This window comes from Rhipicephalus microplus, unplaced genomic scaffold (assembly GCF_043290135.1).
Source record: "Rhipicephalus microplus isolate Deutch F79 unplaced genomic scaffold, USDA_Rmic scaffold_21, whole genome shotgun sequence".
Lineage (NCBI taxonomy): Eukaryota > Metazoa > Arthropoda > Arachnida > Ixodida > Ixodidae > Rhipicephalus > Rhipicephalus microplus.
The window spans coordinates 6167135-6191112 of NW_027464594.1; the positions used below are offsets into that span (position 1 = coordinate 6167135).

The window sequence follows — 23978 nt, forward strand, 5'->3', positions numbered from 1 at the left end:
AACGGCGTCACGACGTTTCGCATTCGCATCGATTTCTTCCTTCATTAGGAAACGCGTCCGCAGATGAAGCGACGGTCCACTCACGCTCGATGGCGGCACCGATTCAGACGAAGTGCTGGGTCCGGCGATATCGGAAGCACTCGGTGTCACGCTCGATGGCACCGATTCAGACGAAGTGCTGGGTCCGGCGATATCAGAAGCACTCGGTGTCACACTGGATGGCATCGATTCGGAGCACGTGTCGAGCCCGGCGATCTCTGAAACACTCGGTGCATTTGCGGCTCCAGCCACACTCGATGTGTCGGATTCTCGACTGGCGACAGCCGACAACACAGTTCCGTCGCTGCAAGCGTCTACGCAGTTGGCACCCGCAGCAGAATAGCGTAATTTCGATGATCGTACAAGCCGCATAGCGCGCCTCCGCGCACCGGACTTCCGCACTGACTTCGGCTTCGTTGCCGGCATCGCCCGCAACAACAAAGACGAAAGGCACAGAACTAGTGCAAAAAGAAAAAAAAAACGAGAGAAAATGATCGAAAAGATAGCACAAGGCGCAGAGCGGCTCGTAAGCAGGCGTCTGTCGAGGCGGACGGAGCAGAGAGCAACAACGAAGCGAGCGCGCTGGACCGCGCCATTGAGAGGAGCGACCGCCCCCGCTGCTGCACAGCAGCCAATGGCGGGCACGCTTTCTCCCGCGAGATATGAATGCGCTGCTCCAGCCAATCAGCGCTCCGCATCGCATCGCGGGAAAACGCCAATAGCGTCTTAACTGTGCTTCCGACGCCATTTTGCAAGGCGGCGAACGAGAGAGAAAGAATTCACGGTCAAAACAACACCAAGATGGCGCGGGACGACCGCATGGTCCGGGAATGGCGCGCGCGCGAAGTTTGGTTTGATTTCAAGATTTGCGCCCGTTTTGGCCGTGGCGGCCTCGAAAATAGTATTTTTTTTGCACTTTGCGGTTGAATTAGGTGCTGATAATTACAGAATAGGTAGTTTATGAGACATACAACTCAAAAATGTGGTTTTTCAACAACCGACTTTTTCGCGATTTTTCGGTTTTCGAGGGCCGCGTCTCCCCTTAACAGATCTTCGTTCACTGAGAGTGCACTGTAATCACATTAAAAAGACTTGTTGTAGATGGGCACTGAAGCCGCACCGCCCACAGTAACGTTCTTCTTTTTCTTTTTTCAGTGTCCTGTTCAGCAGACATGACCATCAAATTGTGGGATTTCCAGACATACGAGTGTATTCGTACAATGCACGGTGAGTTTTTTGTTTTAGTTGTTGAGTTTCATTTAAAAGGCTATTCTACGGGCACAAACATCAAGAATTTGCCTTTCTCACTTGCTAGTTTGTTTGCTTCTTTCACTTGCAGCATGCTGACATACCCAAAATAAACGTTAATTAAGGACTGATAAATATAAGTCCTGCTCTCGTGGGAGACGCTTCATTTCTACCGATTAGGAACTACGCAGGATATAGTAGGCACTGCCAAAATCGATGACATCACAGCGACTTGAAGATGGTGCCACCAGCCACATTATGACTTCGCGCATTTTCTCGCTTACCAAAAATCCTCTTGCAGCAAGCGTAATGTCTTAAAAATCATTCTTTTTAGTGTCCCTTTAACACTTGCTTTAGCGTCAAGTACACACGGCTTATGAGGGGAGCCTATTGCATCTTCATTGTAGGACTTTAGCATAGGATGAATGGTTGTCTCGCTACACACTTGCGAGGGCCTGGGCCAATTCTGTATGGGTGCTCGTGGCACCCATCACAGAAACAAATGGCACGTGAGTTTCAGCTTTTAGGCATTCAAGATGCATGTTTTTGTTTTCTTTTCGGCAAGTTGTCATAGGATCTTCGTGGAGGCACATTGATAAGAGTGCTTTATGGTTGTGAAAAGTGTAATATCGAGGTTGTTACTGTGTAATTGAAGCAACCAATGTTTGTTACTTTGTGAGTGATTTCTGCATACTGGAATGCTGTAAAGTTAAAAGCCATTTATTCGTAGAAAGTGTTTTCTCAATTCATGACTTCGTTTCCTCTCCTCCACTCTTGTCTCAGGACACGACCACAACGTGTCGTCAGTGTCCTTCCTGCCGAGCGGGGACCACGTGGTGTCCTGCTCGAGAGACAAGACCATCAAGATGTGGGAGGTATCCACGGGGTGAGTGAGCTCGTTGAGGAGTGCCTCTTCCTGCAAGAAAACAACGGCTCCCGTTGTTTCAGTGGTGTCTGTTCATAATTGCATGGGCCGAGGCTGTGTCAAGCATACTGTTTGTTGACGTAAATGCCACCATACTGCAGCTTCAGTCTGAACCCAGGTACAACGAAATTGACTGGGGCTTCAGAAATTTTGTAGCTGCGAAGGTAAATATCCTAAAGTTACAAAGGTAACCAGGTCAAGTGGTGAGAGAGTATTTTGAAAAAGTTGTAATCTCAGCTTGTTTGGATTTGCTGTCGAGCTGCAATGCAATGTGGCTTTCACATTTGGGGTCGGGCCCTCGCTTTGAACTGTGTGCCAAAGGCGTTCGTAATTTGCGATTCCACTAAAGTGGGTACTACCTCGGTTGCATCGTCATTGTAAAGTAAAGTGGAATTGTTGAGAGTCCTCCACTTCATCAGCTGGCAGTCTTAAAAATTTCATCCCCAAGTGTCAGTGGACACCATTAACCTGAACTCCGACTTCTCGAGTTTTTTGCATGCTTTGTTGGTGCATACCCTGGTATGATGAGGCTTCTTGCTTATAAAGCTTTCATAGCTTATATCGCAAACAGCTCAGAAGTTGGCCTCGATGACTGTGTATTGGCCAGTGAAGCAATCACTCATCTGGAGAAATGCTGAAATTGTGTAACATGGCCTTGTTGCCACTAGTCGAGGGGTTACCTTGAGGATTATTGTGATATCGGTCATTTTGTCTGAGGTGCAACAAGTTCTGTTTAGAAAGTACGTTTTATTATTTGTCTAAACATCCTCCCAGTAGTCGGTAACCTAATGTTTTTTAATATTGGCAGACCTGAGGTGCCAGTGCTCGAATCTTTTGCTGTTGAATCATTTCTAAACTGTCCGCGTCTTTTGTGCGCTTTCAGTCTCCTAACCAAACGTGGATCTGTTGTATGTGTGCAGGTACTGTGTCAAGACGTTCACAGGCCATCGGGAGTGGGTGCGCATGGTCAGAGTCAACTCCGATGGCTCCCTCTTGGCCAGTTGTTCTAATGACCAGGTCTGTCAAGCATTTGCCATCTTTTTCACTCCAGAATTAAACTCTTTGCGACATGCATTATGGTTCACTGTCTAAATGTACGTGAAATTTGTATGATTTGATGTCATTTGATGTCGAGGTTATGGAGACCAAATTTAGTGTGAGTGGAGGTGTAGCATGTCTTATAGCAATTAAATATAATTAGTGCAAAAAATCTATTCATTGTAGTGAGTAAGTTGGGCTTTATTCATAAACCGAATGCAACGACCCACTCAAATTACAGTGGTATGTTATCTGCTTATAGTGAGCATTCCTAATAAGTTAAACATTTTTTACATTCCTACCAAATTGTCCCATTCTTAACAGCTCATTAAACATAGTGCTTCTTTCAACAAAGCGATCCTGTGTGTCTAGATATCTCAACCAAAAGTGATATTAAATTGTGGGGGCTGCATTTTCGATGGAGGTGAAAATGCTGTAGGCCCGTGTGTTCAGAGTTGGGCGCATTTTAAAGAACTTCAGGTGGTGAAAACTTCTGAAGCCCTTCACTACGGCGTCTCTCATAATCATATGGTGGTTTTGGGACGTTGAACCCCACATATCAAAGTGATATTAAGGAGAATGACTAATTACTATTAGTTCAATGTGGGTGGTCTCTTCCTTGCCGTTATTAATATTGTACAACAGCAAAAGTTGGTGGGGTCTTCAAATGAAGACACCATGTCGCAAAGGGGTGAAGTTCACAGATCAGCTATTTCTACTATGTAGTTCGTTGCAGGTCGAAATTAGGAGATTGACCAATGTGGGGCGTATACCTTGTATCTACAGCTTTTCTTAATGTTCATCATCATCATCATCATCAGCCTGACTACGTCCACTGCAGGACAAAGGCCTCTCCCATGTTCTGCCAGTTAACCCGGTCCTGTGCTTGCTGCTGCCAATTTATACCCGCAAACTTCTTAATCTCGTCTGCCCACCTAACCTTCTGTCTCCCCCTAACCCGCTTCCCTTCTCTGGGAATCCAGTTAGTTACCCTTTATGACCAGCGGTTATCCTGTCTACGCGCTACATGCCCGGCCCATGTCCATTTCCTCTTCTTTATTTCAACTATGATATCCTTAACCCCCGTTTGTCCCCTAATCCACTCTGCTCTCTTCTTGTCTCTTAAGGTTACACCTACCATTTTTCTTTCCATTGCTCGCTGCGTCGTCCGCAATTTAAGCTAAACCCTCTTTGTAAGTCTCCAGGTTTCTGCTCCGTAGCTAAGTACCGGCAAGATACAGCTGTTATATACCTTCCTCTTGAGGGATAGTGGCAATCTACCTGTCATAATTTGAGAGTGCTTGCCAAATGTGCTCCACCCCATTCTTATTCTTCTAGTTACTTCAATCTCGTGGTTCGGCTCTGCGGTTATTACCTGCCCTAAGTAGACATAGTCTTTTACAACTTCAAGTGCACTATTACCTATCTCGAAGCGCTGCTCCTTGCCGAGGTTGTTGTACATTACTTTCGTTTTCTGCAGATTAATTTTAAGACCCACCTTTCTGCTCTCCTTGTCTAACTCCGTAATCATGAGTTGCAATTCGGCCCCCGAGTTACTCAACAATGCAATGTCATCGGCGAAGCGCAGGTTACTAAGGTATTCTCCATTGACTCTTATCCCTAACTGTTCCCATTCTAGGCTTCTGAAAACCTGTAAGCACGCAGTAAATAGCATTGGGGAAATTGTGTCCCCCTGCCTTACACCCTTCTTGATTGGTATTCTGTTGCTTTCTTTATGAAGCACTATGGTAGCAGTTGATCCCCTGTAGATTTCTTCCAGAATGTTTATATATACTTCGTCTACGCCCTGATTCCGCAGTGTTTGCATGACGGCTGATATTTCTACTGAATCAAACGCCTTCTCGTAATCTATGAAGGCTATGTATAGTGGTTGGTTATACTCTGAGCATTTCTCTATTACCTGATTGATAGTATGAATGTGGTCAATTGTTGAGTAGCCTGTTCGAAATCCTGCTTGTTCCTTTGGTTGATTGAATTCTAATGTTTTCTTTACTCTGTAAGCAATTACCTTTGTATATAGCTTGTATACTACAGAGAGCAAGCTGATCGGCCTGTAATTCTTCAAGTCCTTGTCATCTCCTTTCTTATGTATTAAGATGATGTTAGCGTTCTTCCAAGACTCTGGTACTCTTCCCGCCAGGAGACACCTCGTAAACAGGGTGGCTAGTTTTTCTAACACAATCTGTCCTCCATCTTTCAGCAGATCTGATGTTACCTGATCCTCACCAGCAGCTTTGCCCCTTTGCATGCTCTCCAAAGCTTTTCTGACTTCTTCTATCATTACTGGTGGGGTGTAATCTGGGTTACTGCTAGTTCTTATAGTATTAAGGTCGTGGTTGTCTCGGCTACTGTACAGATCTCTGTAAAACTCTTCCGCTATTTTAACTATCCTATCCATATTGGTAGTTATTTCGCCTTCTTTGTCCCTTAGTGCATACATCCGACTTTTGCCTATCCCAAGTTTCCTCTTCAATGCTTTGACACTTCCTCCGTTTTTCAGAGCGTGTTCAAGTCTCTCCATGTTATACCTTCTTACATCGCATACCTTACGTCTATTAATCAACTTCGAAAGCTCTGCCAGCTCTATTTTGTCTGTTGTACTTGACACTTTCATGATTTGACGCTTCTTAATTAGGTTCTTCGTTTCCTGGGAAAGCTTGCCAGTGTCCTGTCTAACTACCCTGCCTCCAACTTCCACTGCACACTCCGTAATGATACTCGTCAGATTATCATTCATTGTATCTACGCTAAGGTTGGTTTCCTCACTAAGAGCCGAGTACCTGTTCTGCAGCGACACTCTGAATTCCTGTACTTTCCCTCTGAGTGCTAGCTGATTGATTGGCTTCTTGCGTATCAGTTTCTGTCGTTCCTTCTTCAAGTCTAGGCGAATTCGAGACCGTACCATTCTATGGTCACTGCATCGTACCTTGCCAATCACTTCCACATCCTGCACGATTCCAGGGTGTGCACTCATTATAAAGTCTATTTCGTTCTTATTTTCGCCATTAGGGCCCCTCCATGTCCACTTGCGGTTTTCTCGTTTTCGGTAGAAGGTATTCAAAATCTGTAAATTATTCCGTTCTGCGAATTCTACTAGTAGCTCTCCTCTGGCGTTTCTAGTACCGATGCCATAATCTCCTACTGCCTGGTCTCCAGCCTGCTTCTTCCCTACCTTTGCATTAAAGTCGCCCATCACTATAGTATACTGTGTTTTTACCTTACTCATTGTCGATTCCACGTCTTCATAGAAGCTTTCAACTGAAGCGTCATCATGGCTGGATGTAGGCGCGTAAGCCTGTACTACCTTCATCTTGTATCTTTTATTCAGTTTAATTACGATACCTACCACCCTTTCATTAATGCTATAGTATTCCTCTATGTTGCCAGCTATGTTTCTGTGAATTAGGAACCCCACCCCCAGTTCTCTTCTGTCTGCCAAGCCCCTGTAGCAAAGGACGTGCCCATTCTGTAGCACCGTATAGGCCTCATCTGTCCTCCTAACCTCACTGAGCCCTATTATATCCCATTTAACACCCTCTAGCTCCTCGAATAGTACAGCTAGACTTCCCTCACTAGATAAGGTTCTAGCGTTAAACGTTGCCAAGTTCAGGTTCCAATGGCGGCCTGTCCGGATCCAGACATTCTTAGCACCCTCTGCTGCGTTGCAGATCTGACCGCCGCCGTGGTCACTTGCTTCGCAGCTGCTGGGGACTGAGGGCCGTGAGTTATTTGACGTAAGCATGTGGGAGATAGTGGCCAGATACTGCACCAGGGTGGCCAATCCTTCTCTGGTGAGGGAGTGCGTTCTCGGCAGTGTTTGCCGGTGAGGCCGCACCCCAGGCCTCTTTAATGCAATTCCATCAACATGCGGATTTTTTTTTTTTTTAATCCGGTTGGGAACTGCGTGGTACCGGGATTTGAACCACGGACCTCTTGCATGCGAGGCGGATGCTCTAACCACTACGCCATCGCCGCAGCTTCTTAATGTTAAGGGGGTTCAAAACTCTCCTTAATTAGCTGCTGCACGTGTGTTGCCTCATGTAACCAATGGAACTGCCGCGTTATTCTATACTATACTTTCGCGATCCCAGCCCATCCCCCACTTTCGCTGTGGCATGTCCAGGCTGGTGCAGCTAGATGTGGTCGGAGGATGGCTTCAGAGACTGCAGCAGCTACGCTTGGTCGAAGCATGGTTTTTAAAATTGTGGTAATCTCAGAAGTTTGTCTAACTGCATGATGGGATGCCCAGCAGTAGAAGGGCAAGAGGTGAATGCGATGACGAGCGATTGCTTGCGTGGTGTGGTGTGGAGCTTGACTGCTGACCACTGACCCTCGACGCAGCAGCCGAGCACCGTGACCACTAGACCATGGTGGTGGGTAAATGCTTTATGGCGTGATTGTGGCCGGTATCAAATGCACCGGTACAACTCGTCTCTGAGCGTCTTCAGTGATCGGCTCAGCAGCACGATTGGTGTATGACTGTTGTTGCTGATCGAAATTGTGTTGTGCACATTACAATGGCATGCACCACGTACTCTGCCAAGCTGACTGCTGAAGGTGCTTATGGCCACATATCGTTGGTGAAACTCGCACATTTGTCAGTGCAGGACCATCTTGTCAGTTTTATGTGTGAAAACAAGGTGAAAGCAATTTTCGGCTTGGGCTTCTTTAGATTAAAGCATGTGCAAATGTGACAATGCTTTGTAAATGTTTGTGGGGTAGCTCATGTGTCTACTAGTATACAAAGCTGTTACAGTGGAACTCCAATTATACATCCCCCACTTTTGCAACAACCTGCATTTTGCAACGAATTGGTTTGGTCCTGGCATAATCCCCATACAAATAATGTATTAGAAACCTTGGTTATGCGTCGGAGTTCTATGCCGACGTCTCATATTATGACTTCCAGATTTTGTCTGAAAAAAAAAAAACACCTTTACTTGAGTCAAACGTCACGAGGGCACAATATGAACTTGCGTCCCTAAGTTGACAATTGGACAAGTAGAGAGTGGGACAGGATGTTTTCTTCGGTTCGTGCTTTTTTTACATACGCCTCGATCGCGTGCATACATATCCGGCCTTGTTGCCAGGTCAAGCTCTGTTTACATGGAGTAGCTTCAGCCGGTCGAAAAGCTGATATTTTCACATTTTGAGTCTGTGGAAACTTTTCATGGTCGACGTAGAGCTGATCTTCTCCCTTTGTGGCACTCGCAGTCACAGGCTTGCGCTCGCATAGGGGTGCAACACAGCTGAGTGCAAAATTACTTCACTTGACGTCAAGGTTCATAATAACAGCGCGACACCACTAGTTGTACTTCACAAGGCAACAAATTACAATCAGCACAACTCTGTTGTGCACCAAGGCATTCTATGCAAACTTGTGGTCCATCACCATTATGTAATAGCGTTCACACTGTCTCACTCTGCTGGTATGGGGCTGTTGCTAACACGGTTTCGGTATCGTTTTTATGCCAAAACAATTTTCAGACTATATATATTTTGGTAGAAAGATGTCCGTTGGATTCGATTTTTTTTTAGGGTTGAGAATAAGTTTCGCTCACACCTCCCTCAACCAAGTAACACTGCCATTAGATGATCAACCTTCCTTACAGAGGCACAAGGTCGTGCCCTGGGCTTATTCAGGCGGTCTGTACCTGTTTTCCAGGCAACGCTGAGTGCCCTTACAAAAATCCTATATATGGACTTGTGTAAAAATCCCGATATACGGCTACATCAGGAATTGGGCATATCAGGCTTTATATGGAACCCCCATATATGGGCTTTATATAACTGTATATGCCTAATTCTCCATGTAGCCATATATGGGCCTTATACAACCTGATATACCTAATCCCTTATATACCCACATATGGGTGTTGCTGTATATGGCCATATATGGCAATAATCTATATATGGCTCTATATAGAAATATCTATATAAGGTTAAACATGGCCTTATATGGATACCTTTATATATAGCTATTCAGATGATACATCTATACGAGTTCAGCTTGTGTGACCGGCATAAATTATAGCCCCACAAATCATTCTTCAGCTAGAAATATAGCTGTTTTTTAAGGTCTGCATGCAGTCGCCATCGTTTCCAAAACAAAGGCAGTACATATCCCCTCAACATTCTTGTTAAAGTTTTCCTCATTATATCTTGGGTTATTCTCAAGAAATTATTGCTAAATAGTGTAACTAGGCAACATATTTAAAGTTTGTGGTGGGCACATGTCACTGTTAGTCCACTTTCCATGAAAAGATACATTCTTTGTGCCTAAACTTATTGCTTATTTATCGACACTTTATTTATTTATCTATTTATTTCATTACCCACGGCACCAATCGGCATTACAGTGGGGAGCGTTTAAAAAAGAACACAAAAAAGATGCATAGTCAGCCAAACAAATACAGTAAATGCTTGTTAATTCAAACCGTAAGGGGAAGCTGCCTCAGTTCAAATTAACGAAACATCGAACTAACAAAAGGGAAGAACAACAATAGTACACTGCGAGTAGGGCATAACAATTTATTTTTTGAAAAAAATCTGTGATCGCAGTTTGCCTTCTTTCCTTGAAGGCGACAGCCAGCACTTTTTGCTCTAACGACCGAATTTGGCAAAAGGCTTCTTCTCCACCTTCTTCAAAACTTAAGAAAAGACGGGCGGCATTCAATCCGGCCATGACTTCCGCAGCAGAGGGCCGCACTGGTGCTTCGTCCTCCTCTTCGTCATCATCACTGGTAGCGACAGGTTCTGCACTTTTTACCCGACATATTATGTCGCCATCCGTGAGTGCACCACACACCACTGCACTTGAGTCCACATCGACGTAGTCCGCAAAGCAGACGTCTTTCGAAACGTCCGCCATGGGGGCGGTGACGCCGTGTTCAAGCACTCTTGGCTCATCAGCTTGCAGAGCTTCGGTGCTGAAGCCACAGTGGCGAAAGCAATTTGATATCGTAAGTGCTGTCACTTGCTCTCAAGCACGCACAAGCATGTGTTGTGCATTTAGGAGCGTCACTTGGTAGTTATTGCACAAAATAATTCATTCCAATATATGACGCCAATAAAATGACCTCAATTTCTAATTATACCCTGGTCCATGGGCTACAGTACCGCTGTTGTGTTTGCTGGAAGGAAGGCCAGCTTGTAGTGCGTGCTGGAAGGAAGTGTTTTGGCACGGTATTTGCCGCAGGCACACGCCATTAGGTCGGAACAGCAGAATCGCGACAGAAGGCAAACTACTACCGGTGCTACCACAACAACGTTAGCCGAGGCCTGACGCCAACACAAAGAATCACGACAGTCGGAAGCTACTCCCAGCACCAATAACCGAGGTGTACGACGCATGTCCGAGACAGAGATTGCATAAAAGGCTGGGCGAAACTACGACGCACGCGCTTTGCTGTGTGCTGGTCATGTCATCTGTCGTCCAACAGCGACAACCTCGCAGGATTTTCAAAGGCTCCGAGATTGGTGATTAAAAAAAAAAAACAAATCTTGGAGGTTGCTTAGGACGGAGAGCAGGCAGCCGCAGAGAAAGATTGTGAGGGGAGGGGGGCGAAGAGTAGGTGGCGCTATTTTTTGCACTCTGGCCTCCGTGCCAGTTTTTTCGTTTTTCACTCCGCTCCCTGTCAATACCGCCTCGTAACTTGGCAGCCGCACTATCGAGTGACTAGCCAAACCGTCGGCGCTGTGGTGCATAGTTCGAATTATCCGCGGCGGAACCTAGTGGCGTTCGAATTAACGAGCTTTTTTATTCATAGGCTTGTATGGAGCTTGACCGGACCATAACTTACAGTTCGAATTATCCATAAATTCGAATTATTGAAGTTCAAATTAACGAGCTTTCACTGCAATCAGTCTCTTCAATCACAATCTGCAACACAAATACATATATTAATAAATATGTAACACACCCAAGAAAAATGCAACACACTAATTCTAACATGGAATAAAACGAATAAATTGAGATAGTATAGGCGATGCTAGAAGGCAGTTGGTTCCGTTCTGTAATTCTTTTGGTAAAAAATTATTTTGAAATACGTCAGTCTTGCATGCGATTTTTCTTATCTTGAACCTATGGTCAACGACATAGTATGGTGCAAGTAAATATTTCGCTTTATTGATTTCGACTTTAAAATAAAGAGCATAAAAGAAACCAAATTGAGTTTCGTAAACAAATTTTCCACAGTTCTTTTACTTAAAACTTTTCTGGCGTGCCAATGGAGCATCCAAAGTGAGTCAAAATGAAATATTGACTTGCTACTGACCGTATGAACTGTGTGTGCATTGAATAACTTAAATGAGTTGATAATCAACCTTTATGGAGTTCGGTAAAAAGTGATTGGTATGCAAGCTTGTCATGTACGAGTATTGTGACTACGAATGTCTTTTGTAAACCTAATCCACTTTCCGTTCTGCCAATAATGCATAATTAACGCAACAGCGGTAAACAGCTTGTTCTGCAGAAATTCCGGTGTAGGTGTCGGTGGCTCAGAGTGAAAAATCGTCTTGTCCATGACCGAAAATTGACAGAATGCAAATAAAACAAATATAAATTTTCGGCTCTGAGTGATGATAAAAATCACGCAGGCTATTTGCATGGCAAGCAGCGAGTGCTGTACCTGACAGCTAAGCGTCTGCTTGGAAATAAAGCGTGAATAACTTCCTCTGTCATGCTTAACAAATACACGCATCCTGTATACAGGTTTCACAGCACAACATTTAATATAGCAGCAATATTGCATGATAAAAGCGTGCACTGTCATCAGGCATCACAACACGTCATTACCAACGTAACATAGCGGTCTGAAAACACTCAACCATTAAAAAAGGCACAAACGTTACTGCGCGTATTCTCTCACGACTGCTAGTGGGTGCATAAAGTTCTAAAACATTTTACACATGCAACATTGAGAAGCACGGTCTGCTGGGCGAGTTGGTAATCCATCTTAACTGAGTTGCGCGAAAAAATTTGAAGTTCAAAAGGAAGACACCTGGACACAGCGCACACCAACAACTGAAACTTTATTGGAGAAAATAGACATATGTATGCCGTTACAAGAACACGTGATGTGGAAAAAAATTATTAGATGAGCAGACATCTAATCATTTTCTTTCACCGGGTGGACATTGTGCAATGTACAACACTGCGCTGTTGTGCGGGAAGTATTATTTAGGATTCAATAAACTAATTGTGAATCGCGAAGCTTCTTTAAAGGGAGAACCATGCTCTAACCAATCATCACATTGTAGAGAGTGCGGCTGCGCGCCCTTGTTTGATGATACAGTAGTTAAAGCTAGATTCAGGGATACGGTAGTGCGGGAAATTGAAAAGGCGTATCTCATAAACAAAGCTGGTGGTTCATGTGTCCTGTAACAATCGCTTATGTTGCTTGCCACTGAGGTAGCTTTTCTGGAAGCGCATCACTAATACAATCTGTCAGCTCATCTGATAATTTTTTTTCACTGCACATGGTCTCGTAACCACATATATAGGTCTGTTTTTTCCAACAAAGTTTCAGTTGTCAGTGTGCGTTGTCCAGGTGTTGTATTTCAATTTTTTAACGCAACTCAGTAATAACGTAATATTGCTTGTGTTTTAAACTATACTAACCTTTTTTTTTATACAAAAGGCAGCCATGTGCGAAACCTTCATTGAGACAAGACACTCAACTTTCCCAATTACACAGTACTATTCCACAATTAAAATTGTTCAAGTAGCATCATACAATGAAAAGTACACACTGAGTGGTTGAATCACGCACAAGAAACAGGATATTGCTATCCCGTTTAACTCTGAAAAACGGAGCTTAATGGTCACCCAGTTTTTTCACACAGTAGCAAGCCCTAATGCATCAGACCAGTTCATTTATCGGCTTGCGTAAAACTATCTACAGTGCTCACGGATTAAAGTGTGACATCACATTATTTTGTGTTATTATGTATGCGGGTATGTGCAGTTCCTCAAGATAATCACGCGCAAGCCCTAATGCATCAGACCAGTTCATTTATCGGCTTGCGTAAAACTATCTACAGTGCTCACGGATTAAAATGTGACATCACATTATTTTGTGTTATTATGTATGCGGGTATGTGCAGTTCCTCAAGATAACCACGCGATGTTGCGACATCTGTAACGATATTGTTGCCTGTGATGTATGCATTCCAGTCAAATTTACAATTATATCACCCGAATTGTGGATGGTGGAAACCAAATTATGGGCTGTTCCTAAGTTTTTCCATTTCGATTCGTGAGCATCGCACCTTGCTTTGAAGAACCAAACTAGCAAAAAAAAATTTTCACTACATGTCCTTATCAAAACACACGTAAATATAGTAATATTAATAATAATACACTCATATCATTCTCACATGGCCTAAAATATCTGGCTAAATTGAAGGAAATGCTAGTGTCCTGGTGCCCATACCGTATATACTCCCATAATGATCGCACTTTTTTTTTTTTTCAAAAAAATTGACTCCAACTTCGGGATGCGATCATTATGCGGAGTAAATTTTCCGTGAACAAATATTCTGAGCACCGGAAACAAAAAAAAGTCGCTAATCAGAATTCTTACGGTAGCTATCATGAACATAACCAAAAATAAAAGTAAATTAAGGCTTACCTTTGTAATAAAATGCACGCATTACGCAAGAGCTACATGCATCGCACACTGCCCTTTTATTTTTTATCTCTCTGACCCCCCTAACGTTTATTCAGACTTTGAAGCATTACTGGCGTCAGTGTCGTCGCCGCACGATTCTCTGTCGGAACCGGCAGTGTCTTCACTGTCCCACAGGGGGTCATCTTCCGTTCCGTCGAGCGCGTTGAAAATGCGAGCGACAGTCCATTTCGCCGCATGAAGCTGTTGTCCAGCCAGAACTAGCGCGAAAGTCCTTTGTGGCTATTCCCAGCTTCCGGGAAACTGTGCACGCCTGCGTGCGTATCATGTCTAATGACACTGCATAACCGTCCTTGCGCATGTCCTTTACGTATTCGAGGACTGCCTTTTCAATGTACGGGAACTTGCCAGATTTGGGTCCACGGAAAGCCCATCGCGTGCTGTTAGTAGCCATGAGCATGTCGCGCTGTTTTTTCCAATATTGGATCCAGATTTCGTTGACGCCGAAATGTCTGCCGGCAGCGCGATTGCCGTGCTCTAGCGCATAGTCAAGCGCCTTCATCTTGAACGCGGCAGTAAAGCTCGCATACCGCCCCATGGTGAAACGGCGCTTCAACAGACGATCACAAAGCACACCAAAAAAGAAGTGGTCTCAGGAAAACGAAAACATTGCTGTGGGATGAACAGAGGTTGACCAACAGGAGGCCGCCGCTGTAATAGTGCGTGATATCAAAGCAAACATGGCGGCTGACGGAGCGAAGCTCTCCATGGAGCGAAGCCACCGCATTTTGTTTCTCCTTTGTGTCACTTATGGAGGTTGTGAGTACGTCACGCGCATCACAACAGTTTCTTCCATCTAAATAAGGAATGGCTTCATTTAAAGCGGTAAATTTACAGCATTAGTATAGTGATGCCCGCTTTCATATCACAGAAACAATAATGGACGCGTTCAGCTAGACTTGGCACATGACATGTCGATGCGGCAAGTTCAGGGTGCAATCATTATGCGAAAAAAAAAAAAGTCGAATTTAGACGAGAAAATTCGGGGGTGTGATCATTATGCGAGTGCGATCATCACGCGAGTAAATATGGTAAATCTCTTTACGCGAGTGTGTAATAGCACATTTTGGTGGGTATGTACTGACATACATATTTTATAGGTAAATGCACCACAGTTTTAGTGTTGAAAGGTTATGTTCGTAAGCAGTTTTAATTATTATGCTCCTGCACAGCGAGGGGCTGTTTACATAATGTAGAGTTTGTCTTAGGCATCACGCCAGCCCTTATTCGCAAAAATGTGTCATAATAATTGTATTCACAAGGTAATGTTTAAGCTATCCTGATGATGGCACATGTGCATTAGTGACCTCGACCAAGTAATGACACACTCACACAAAATAGAAGTTTTGTGATTTCGGCAGCCTACGTTAAATGTTGCTATAAGGCTTCAGCATTTCAATACATGGTTTATTAAATGTGTATCACGTGTGAGTTAGTTGCACTCTTCTTAACGTATTTGTGTATGATGTGAGATTTATTTGACGCTTGTAAACATTACACGAAATTGTTTACTTGTGCAATCATAAAATTTTTTATAAACTTACTATCTGCACAGCCAAGAACGTTATACATAGCCAAAGGAAACGCAAGATGTATTTTTGCAATGAAATAGTACAACTTCCATCTTGAATTTATTCAAGATGGAAGTTGTACTATTCATATCTATATAATTTATTCATATTATTATATAATTTATTCATATCTTCTGCAAGTTGCATTCACATAGGTTCATTTTTTGTTTTTGAAGATACTCCCTTAAACATCGCACTGTGCATGCAATGATGGTAAATGGCCAGCTAATGAATCCAAGGTGGCGGTGCAACTGGCGTCTGGCCGGTCTGCAGAGACGCGCTGGCTGTTGAGCCCACAAGCGGCGGCCATTGAAGTCGATAAAATGAGCACAACTCACGCGGGCTCCATCGTCCTTTGGGCACCCATTCCACTCGCTAGGCTTTAACGGCGCCTAAAAACACACTAATCGCAGATGGGGGGGTGAACAGTGTTAACTGAAATCTTGTTATATGAAGGGAGCATATAGCCATCAAAGTCTTCAAATAATCAGCAATTTTGTCCACCAATGTGGAAGCTAAAAATGCATTGAAGTAACTATTTCTTGCTGCCGCTCCAAGCAATGCATTAATGGGAACAATATAAGTTGTGTGCATATCGTTTTTACATAATACTATATGAGATTGCTCTATAATAATAGCGAGGTTCGGGAGCTTCAATATGTTTTGTGACCTGACACGATTCCTTCCTTGTAAAACATGTCTTCTCTCATATACATTATTTGCGTTGTATTAATTGCAACTTATTGTTTCAAACCTAAATTCTATGGTAAATTTGTACAAACTACACGAATGCATGCATAGTTGCAACTATCACGTACACAAGCTGACCTAAAATTTTGTTTTTGCATGGCAGAAACAATATATTTAATACTCTTGTAGAAAGTAAGCAGGTCATCTTTGTGTACGAATCGTTATATATCCTCCTGACTTCCGGGTTGGATTTTGGTCCACGGAATTTCCTGAAACTTTCACAACTGGGTGTGTAGATGACGAAGATAAAAAGTGAAGCTTATTATTTCCGTGATGTTTGTGCTTTTGGATCGCTTAAGGTTGCGATCATGGTGCTATATATATATATATATATATATATATATATATATATATATATATATATATATATATATATATATAGCACTTCCACATATAAGGATCCACTTTATATGTTATATATGGTGTGGTGGTGCCTTGTAAGGCCGGATTTGACTCCCTATATGGGCCAACCGCTCTATATACCGCTGTATATAACCCCATATATGAACCGACCCTGCCAGATATACATCTATATATGGTAAACGGAAGCCACTTATGCTGACATATATGCTTTAAGTTGCCACATATAACTTACATAAGTGCGATATATGGCATTTTCGTAAGTGTTTCCCTGCATTGTAATCATAGTTTTGCAATTATACAATGCCAGGATTATAAGAATGTTTTTTTATGGTCCCCTGAAAGTCATATAATTGGGGTTCCACTGTATTGATATTTGCAGCCGGTACTTCGAGGGTTGCTTTCAGCAGTGCAGATTTAGCATTGTAAGGAATCGGTTGAACACTGATCCTCTCGAAGTATGCAACAGTGCAAAAAAGACAGAACACACAGAAACAGAAGGACATACAGGTACAGGACTGAACATAGCTATGTTATTGCGTTAAATGCCACTATTCCTTGATTATCCTGTTCAACTTTTTAGCATGTAGTATCATCACATGAACATTTCATGCGTTGCTCTGATGCATGCTTTGAGAAAGCCTTGCGTTTTAAGCAATAAAGTAGTTGAGTTTAGGGATGTACTTGTGTGTCTTTCTGCATGCTCCATATCTTTTTTGGGCTGCTTAATTTTTCCCAAGTATGCGTGGCTGCAGACCCGAAAGTCGCAGTTTCGATCCTGGTTGTGGCAGTTACATTTCAGAAGAGGCAAAATTGGAGAGGTCTGTGTGCTGTGCGATGATCAGTGGCTGTCAAAGAACACTGGATGGTTGAAATTTCTTGAACCCTTCACTACAGCATCTTATAATCTACTGCAGTTTCGGGACGTGATAATCAAAATATTATAACTTCCCAAGTTTGAGCCGACTCACCCAAGCCTTTGTTTTAGCCAAGTGTTCACTGATCCTTGTGTTGTTTTGTGCAGACGGTTCGTGTGTGGGTGGTAGGCACCAAGGAGTGCAAGCTGGAGCTTCGGGAGCACGACCACGTGGTGGAGTGCATCGCGTGGGCACCCGAGAGCGCCCATCCGCACCTGGGGGGCAACGGCAGCGGAGACAGCAACCGGCGGCCAGCTGGCAGTGGCGCAGGCCGGGCCCAGGGCACTGGACCCTTCCTGGCCTCGGGCTCGCGGGACAAAACCATCAAGCTGTGGGACGTCAGCACGGGCCTGGCCGTCTTCACCCTGGTGGGTGGTGCTGGCACTTATCGCAATTCAAAGCGTTCTGTGTGGAAAGCAAACTGGCATTTCAAGACTAGTCTTCGTCCAGGGCATGTGAATATTCAAACTTTCGATTGTTTTTCACATAGTGTTTGCTATATTGGATTCAATTGGCATGGAACATTTACAAGTTGAAGTGTTTGAAGTTCCTGAAAGGAAACATAATCATTTTATTAGGTGAAAATGTTATTGCAGCACTTTAAATTAAGTATGCATGGTAATGCAAAGCTCCTCGCGAACTTCAATACATCTAAAGGATTTATTGCTGCCACCATGACCTGATGCTTTATTAGTAATGCTGTGCGAATAGCGAAATTTTGTGTGCAAAACAAATTAAAATATTTAAGTCTGACTGCCTAACTGTGAATTGATTAGGATATTTCTTGAATATTTCTAAAGTATTTTTCAAATACATTGAAGCGAAATTGCAGAAATCAAAGTTGGAGAGAATTCCTAAGCATATTCCTATGAGATAGCAACACGAAAGTGTTTTTTTTTTGCTAGATTGATGAAGCGCCGGCGGGGTGGTTTTTCAGAGTTGTCCTATCAAGATCTTATGAAGCTATCCAGAGGCTGAACCGTACTTATGTACAGCTGCGGCCATGTCTGTGTACAGTGTACAGCGCGAGCAGCCGGTTATTGCTCTGCGGGGGGACACCTTGCGGTAGTCTCTGTTACTGACACGGGTCGAATGCATGCGTGGCCTAATAGTCAGTCTGACCACGTCAGAGCCCGAACCTGCCGCAAAGTGTCAACCCGCTGTGCGAAAACTCGCTGCTCGCGCGCTTTGTACAGACGTGGCCGCAGCTGTTCATTTTGGTGCATCTAAAGTGTTGCCTATAAAACAACACTTTACATGTGAAAGGCGAAGACGCTGTTTTCTCAGCCTCTCCTCCTCTTTCAACTTTTGTGGTAGCCCAATTGATTTTGCAGACAAAGTTGTGCTCCCTTCAAGTTAAGTTATAAATTTGCCCTGTAGACGTCAACGTACAAAATAATTTGAAAGTTTGAATCCTAAAAACCGTCGGCTTCCGTTTTTTTCGGATTTCCTGCCAAAATTTCAGGTCTAAAGCAGCATTAATTGAGCCCCCACCACATTTGTCACATGTATCATCTCTATGTGGTCTTGAGTCTAATTCGCGGTTGTGGCGGAGTCTGAAAGGTGGCTATAGAAATTTCACCATTGAAAGAAAGCCCAAGCTAGCTATGCAGTTTATCCTCGGCATTGCTGTTGTCGAAGCAGTCACGTATGCTTTTTCCATAATTATTTCGCACTTAACCAACAGAGACTGATCTTATTTTTCAGTCATCAATGACACAAGCTTTGGAATGCATTCACTTTGCATCAAAACTTGTTTTAAATAACCAGGAGACTGTATGGTCAAAAAGAAAGCATTAAAAGTTCATGTCAAGACTTCATAAGTTCTGTTGTAGCCAAATGTGCTTGCGATAATGTCCTGCATGCCTAGAAAGTCAATCAAAAGAGCTTTAGTGTCGCTTGAAAAAGTACTATAACATTGCATAGAAGTGCAGGGAACGCAGAAAAATACCATAGGCAATTGCCAAAGTCGGATGGCTCTAAGCAAGAGCAGCAGCTACATTTAGTGTATGTGGAGTTCTAGTGCAAGGCAGTACAAAGAGACAATAAGTGTGATGTAAGCGGTTGCCATTTCGAAGGCATTGCCACTTTTTCACTGCTAAGTGTCATGCACCGAATTCCGAAAGTAATGGAAGCAAGTGACACGCAAAACAGTCATTGCATTGCACATGCACTGTCCAAGCTTGCTATACAGTGAAACTTTGATTATACGGCTCCCGCTTTCCTTACGACTCTCATTTTACGACGAATCTGTTTGGTCACAGCGAAATCCCCATGGAAGTAATGTATTAAACACAATGGCTATACGAGGCAATTTTATGCTGACGACTTTCCAATTCTGGCGAAGAGGGAAAAAAACCGTCAGTTTCGCCACAAGGGCAAAGCAACAAACGCGATAGCAACAACTTAGAATGTAACGCTGAGAACGGAAAGCAGATAGAAACCTGCAGCGCTCAGCTCACTCATAAATACGCAGAACAACACTTAGGACAAGAGCGAACTAACAACGTTTACAGCTCGACGCTTAACGTGCTGGAACAAAAATGACGGTTTAAACGTAATCACAGGTACAGGTATGAGTGATGAACTAACGAGCGTCCCAGTTGTTACTTCTCTGTGTTTGAAAAGCGTGCTATTTTCGCAAATGGGGCTTGTGCAGTGAGTGACCTTTGTGCACCCGGCAACTAAACGCAATCGTTCCAGTGAAAGCCGAAGACGCATGATTCTCTCTCACCACAGGATGAGCACGCGGATAAGCCCCCTCCCCTTCCGCGGCGCAAAGCACGCATGGGACATGAGCACGCATCGGCGCATCGTGACAAGATGAGTGCCGAGCGCGCTCATCGCACCATCTCGCTGGTAATGCTGAAAACGCGCTGTGTCCCCTTGAGATAGGCTCTGCCAGCGCTGAGTGGTAGATATAAATAGCTTGCCGTTTCAATGTTGAAGGAGGTGCTTCTATGTGGCTCAGTAGCTAACGCTGCGCACTCAAGAACGAAAGGTCAGACATTTGATTCTGCGTGCGGGAGTCTTTTTCTGGATTATTTTTCCTTCTTGTGTGTTCATATACATAGATACGTGTACCTATTCGGTGAATGACAGCTGATGCCGGCGTCAAAAACCAGCTGAGAGTGTCCATATAATTGCTATCGCAATAAAAACTCTTTACTCGTATTGAATGGCAACCACCAAATATGCGCAAGTGCTAGGTAAGAACCTGTGTTCTCTTTCATTGACTATTAGAAAAGTCCAGTGAGTTGAGACAGTAAGTCGTAGAGTGAAAAATTTATTCTCCTGGCACTTCGGCGCTTCTGCTTACATGCCTCGATAGCTTGTGTGTCTAGGGTCGTTACCTACACAAGCTGTATCCACATGGAGTAGCTCCAGCTTGATGGAAAGATCATTTACTTTTTTGGTCCATGGCAACGTTTCCTGGACGACATACTGCTGATCTCCTGCCTTTGTTTGTGGCACTCACTGTCACAGGCCTTGAGTATGCAAAAGGACTCAATGCAGCAATTTTCACGCTGAAAAATAACTTTGGTTAGATGTAAACATTCGTAATAACAGTGGGACATCACCAGCTACACTTCAAGGCAACAAATTACAAAGCGCACTGCTCAGTCGCGCATGAAGGCTTCTACGCACACCCACGGTCTGTGGCAATTATGTGTTGGGAATCTCACTGTGTCACTCTTCGGACGGAAGGTTGTTGCCAATGTGGTTTTGATTTCCTTTGCATGCACAGGCAATTTTTTACTCTTCTCTCTGGAAAATAAAATGAATGGATTAGACATTCTAAGTTTGAGAATGAAGATTTGCTTACGGCTGCTTCAACTAAACAATGCCGTCGTTAGCTTTCATTTTCGAAGATAATTAATCTACCTTCCTTGAACAAGCGCAAGATAGTGCTGTTGGCTTTAGGCGGTCTGTCCCCCCTTTTTTATTTGGTAAGACTGAGTATCACTGCCTATATTTCTAGTTTTTCAATTATATGATGCCCGGATTACGCTACAATTTTGTGGGGTCTTGTGAAAGTCGTATAATCGGGGCTCCACTGTATCTCTTGTGAATTTCAGGTGGGCCACGACAACTGGGTGCGTGGTGTCAAGTTCCACCCCGGTGGCAAATACCTGCTGAGCTGCTCAGACGACAAGACGTTGCGTGTCTGGGAGCTGGCACACCAGCGATGCTGCAAGACCCTGGAGGCCCACTCGCACTTCTGCACATCGCTGGGTGAGCAGCCTTTGCTCGTCTTTCTAACGCTATGCGTGACACCATCTCTGTGGCAGTGGGACTTCGCTCCTGTAAGCGAGGCTACTGGGCTTTCATTTTGTGACCATTGCAGCTGTACTCGATGACGATGGCCTACTGGTGTGATGTCGGTGCACGTTAAGGGGGGATGCTACACCTTCCAAAAACTCTTTTATTTTTGCGAGTATCTCAGTCAAATTTGGAGAGCCTATGTAGATTTTACTGCTGATTTCAAAAATCTAATTCTTTTTTTGCTGTGACAATTAGTTTTAAAGATATAATGAACTGCTACTTTTTCAATTAAGGCCTAATTAGCTAATTAACTGTAACTTAGATATTGATGTGCAACCTATAGAACCAATTCGGTATGTTCACAGTGTGCAATAAAGTATAAATCATTGTTCTGGGCTATTTCGAAGCAAAGTTGTGGGATGTTGAATATGACATGAAAAATTTCCCCATCTACACTTGAAACAAAAGATCCATTTAGAGAATTTTCTCCAAAAATTATTACAATAAAACTTACTTTACGACACATCCCCTGCATTTATCTTCGAAACAAAAAAGAAATCGTAATGATAACCCAGATAGAATAAGAGATATTGCTCCGGCATAATGGGAAGCACATGAAAATTGTCGTTTTGAGAAATCGAGAAAAAACGTGGGCACACATTTTTATTGCAGAAGATGCAACAAGACAACCTCAAAACGCACCAGAAGCATAGTCTGAATGCATTCTGTGCTCATGCCTCCTCTTCACTAGCTTCCGGAGTTCCAATGAGGCTGTTCTTTTCTTGTTGGAGACAATGCTGCGACGGTGGTCTTTTTCTCTCGCTCTCCTGGCACCAGTACTTGTCGCATTCATGTCCATTTCACCTAAGATTGCCGTTGCAGAATTCAAATTGCCCGTGTTGAAGCGCAGCACTGCTTCTGCAACAGCTGCTTCAACAGCGAACAGGGACGCATGGTGCTCCTTGGGGGCCAAACTCCAGATTACCGAATGTAGGCTCTCGTTGGAGTTCTGCGTTTTGCCGCGTTCGCACCTGTGAAGCAGGGCTCTTTCCGAAAGCCGGGTATAAACCGGTAGTAATGCCTCTGCCACGTCTTTTGGTAGATTGTAGGCATGCCTGGGGTCGGGCTCACCCTTTGCTTTTGCGGCATTGTGCCGACACCATGAAGTTTCACCAGCTGGGCACAGACTGTGGTCCGAGCATTCATCAGTGGAGGTGACGTGGCGGTATGTGGCCATCACAGCCTTTTGCATCTCGCCCACGTCACCTTCATGCGATTTCAGAGCCCGGCCATAATATGTGCTCAGCCTGGTGATCAGCTCACCTGTGAGCCTGCCTTTCCCACCAAGGCCTCTTTTCCCATCGCACTTTTGTTTCTGCATCAGGTTTCTCAATGCGGTGCCCATCCGTTTCTGTACATGATTAATACAGTCTTCCTTCTGCACGTCAATGTAACCATACACCTTGGTGTCTTGTATGGCGCAAAATGTCCTAGAGTCTCCATCAGACAGCATAGTTGTGTAGCGCAGGCCATGGCGTTCAAGCGACCTCTGAAATAGAATTAGAGCCGCCTCCACTTCCATTTGCCCCGCTTTGCTGTTCGTATTTTTTTGGCATTTGTGGTTAGCCTTCCATTCTTGATAGCCCTCACTACTAGGCTTTGGGCCCACCTCGCAGCCTAGGCAAAAGTTGGAAAGAACGACGTAGTCCAACACAAAGCCACTAAATAATTCGATAACTGTGCCCACGCCGATGTGGGAAGAATGGCCTCGCGTCTTCCACGTGCCGTCGTAGCTAACGGCAATATTGCCCCGGTGGCCGAAGCACAAGTCATCATAAATTGTTCTAACCTTTTCCGCACATTCGCTCATAGCGGACTCAGCCGCTCGCGTTGCAGCGGGTGCCAGCGTGTTCTTCAAATGCCGCTGAAACGTCTTGTGGTGCATACCGCGGTGTGAGATGCCCATTGTTGCAAAAATATCGTTCATTTTCGTTTGGCCGTTGCCGGTAGCCACCATCGCCCTCGAAGCGAGAAGATTTACTTCAAACGGATTGCACGTTTTCGTGCCGTTCGCGCGGGGCGAAGTCCATTCATTCGCGATCTCGCCGCACCTTTCACACTGCACTAGCACTTTCACGGCAAGTCCGTAGTC

General features: G+C 44.1%; 1 protein-coding gene across 1 annotated transcript in view; it reads left to right on the forward strand.

The window, feature by feature from the left end:
* LOC142785388 (lissencephaly-1 homolog) overlaps positions 1-23978 on the forward strand; it is a 62508-nt gene that overhangs the window by 33457 nt on the left and 5073 nt on the right. The window contains exons 7-11 of the mRNA XM_075883868.1: positions 1195-1266; positions 2071-2173; positions 3133-3229; positions 17668-17928; positions 21640-21796. Coding sequence (XP_075739983.1) covers positions 1195-1266; positions 2071-2173; positions 3133-3229; positions 17668-17928; positions 21640-21796 — 690 coding nt within the window. The remainder of the gene's footprint in view (positions 1-1194; positions 1267-2070; positions 2174-3132; positions 3230-17667; positions 17929-21639; positions 21797-23978) is intronic.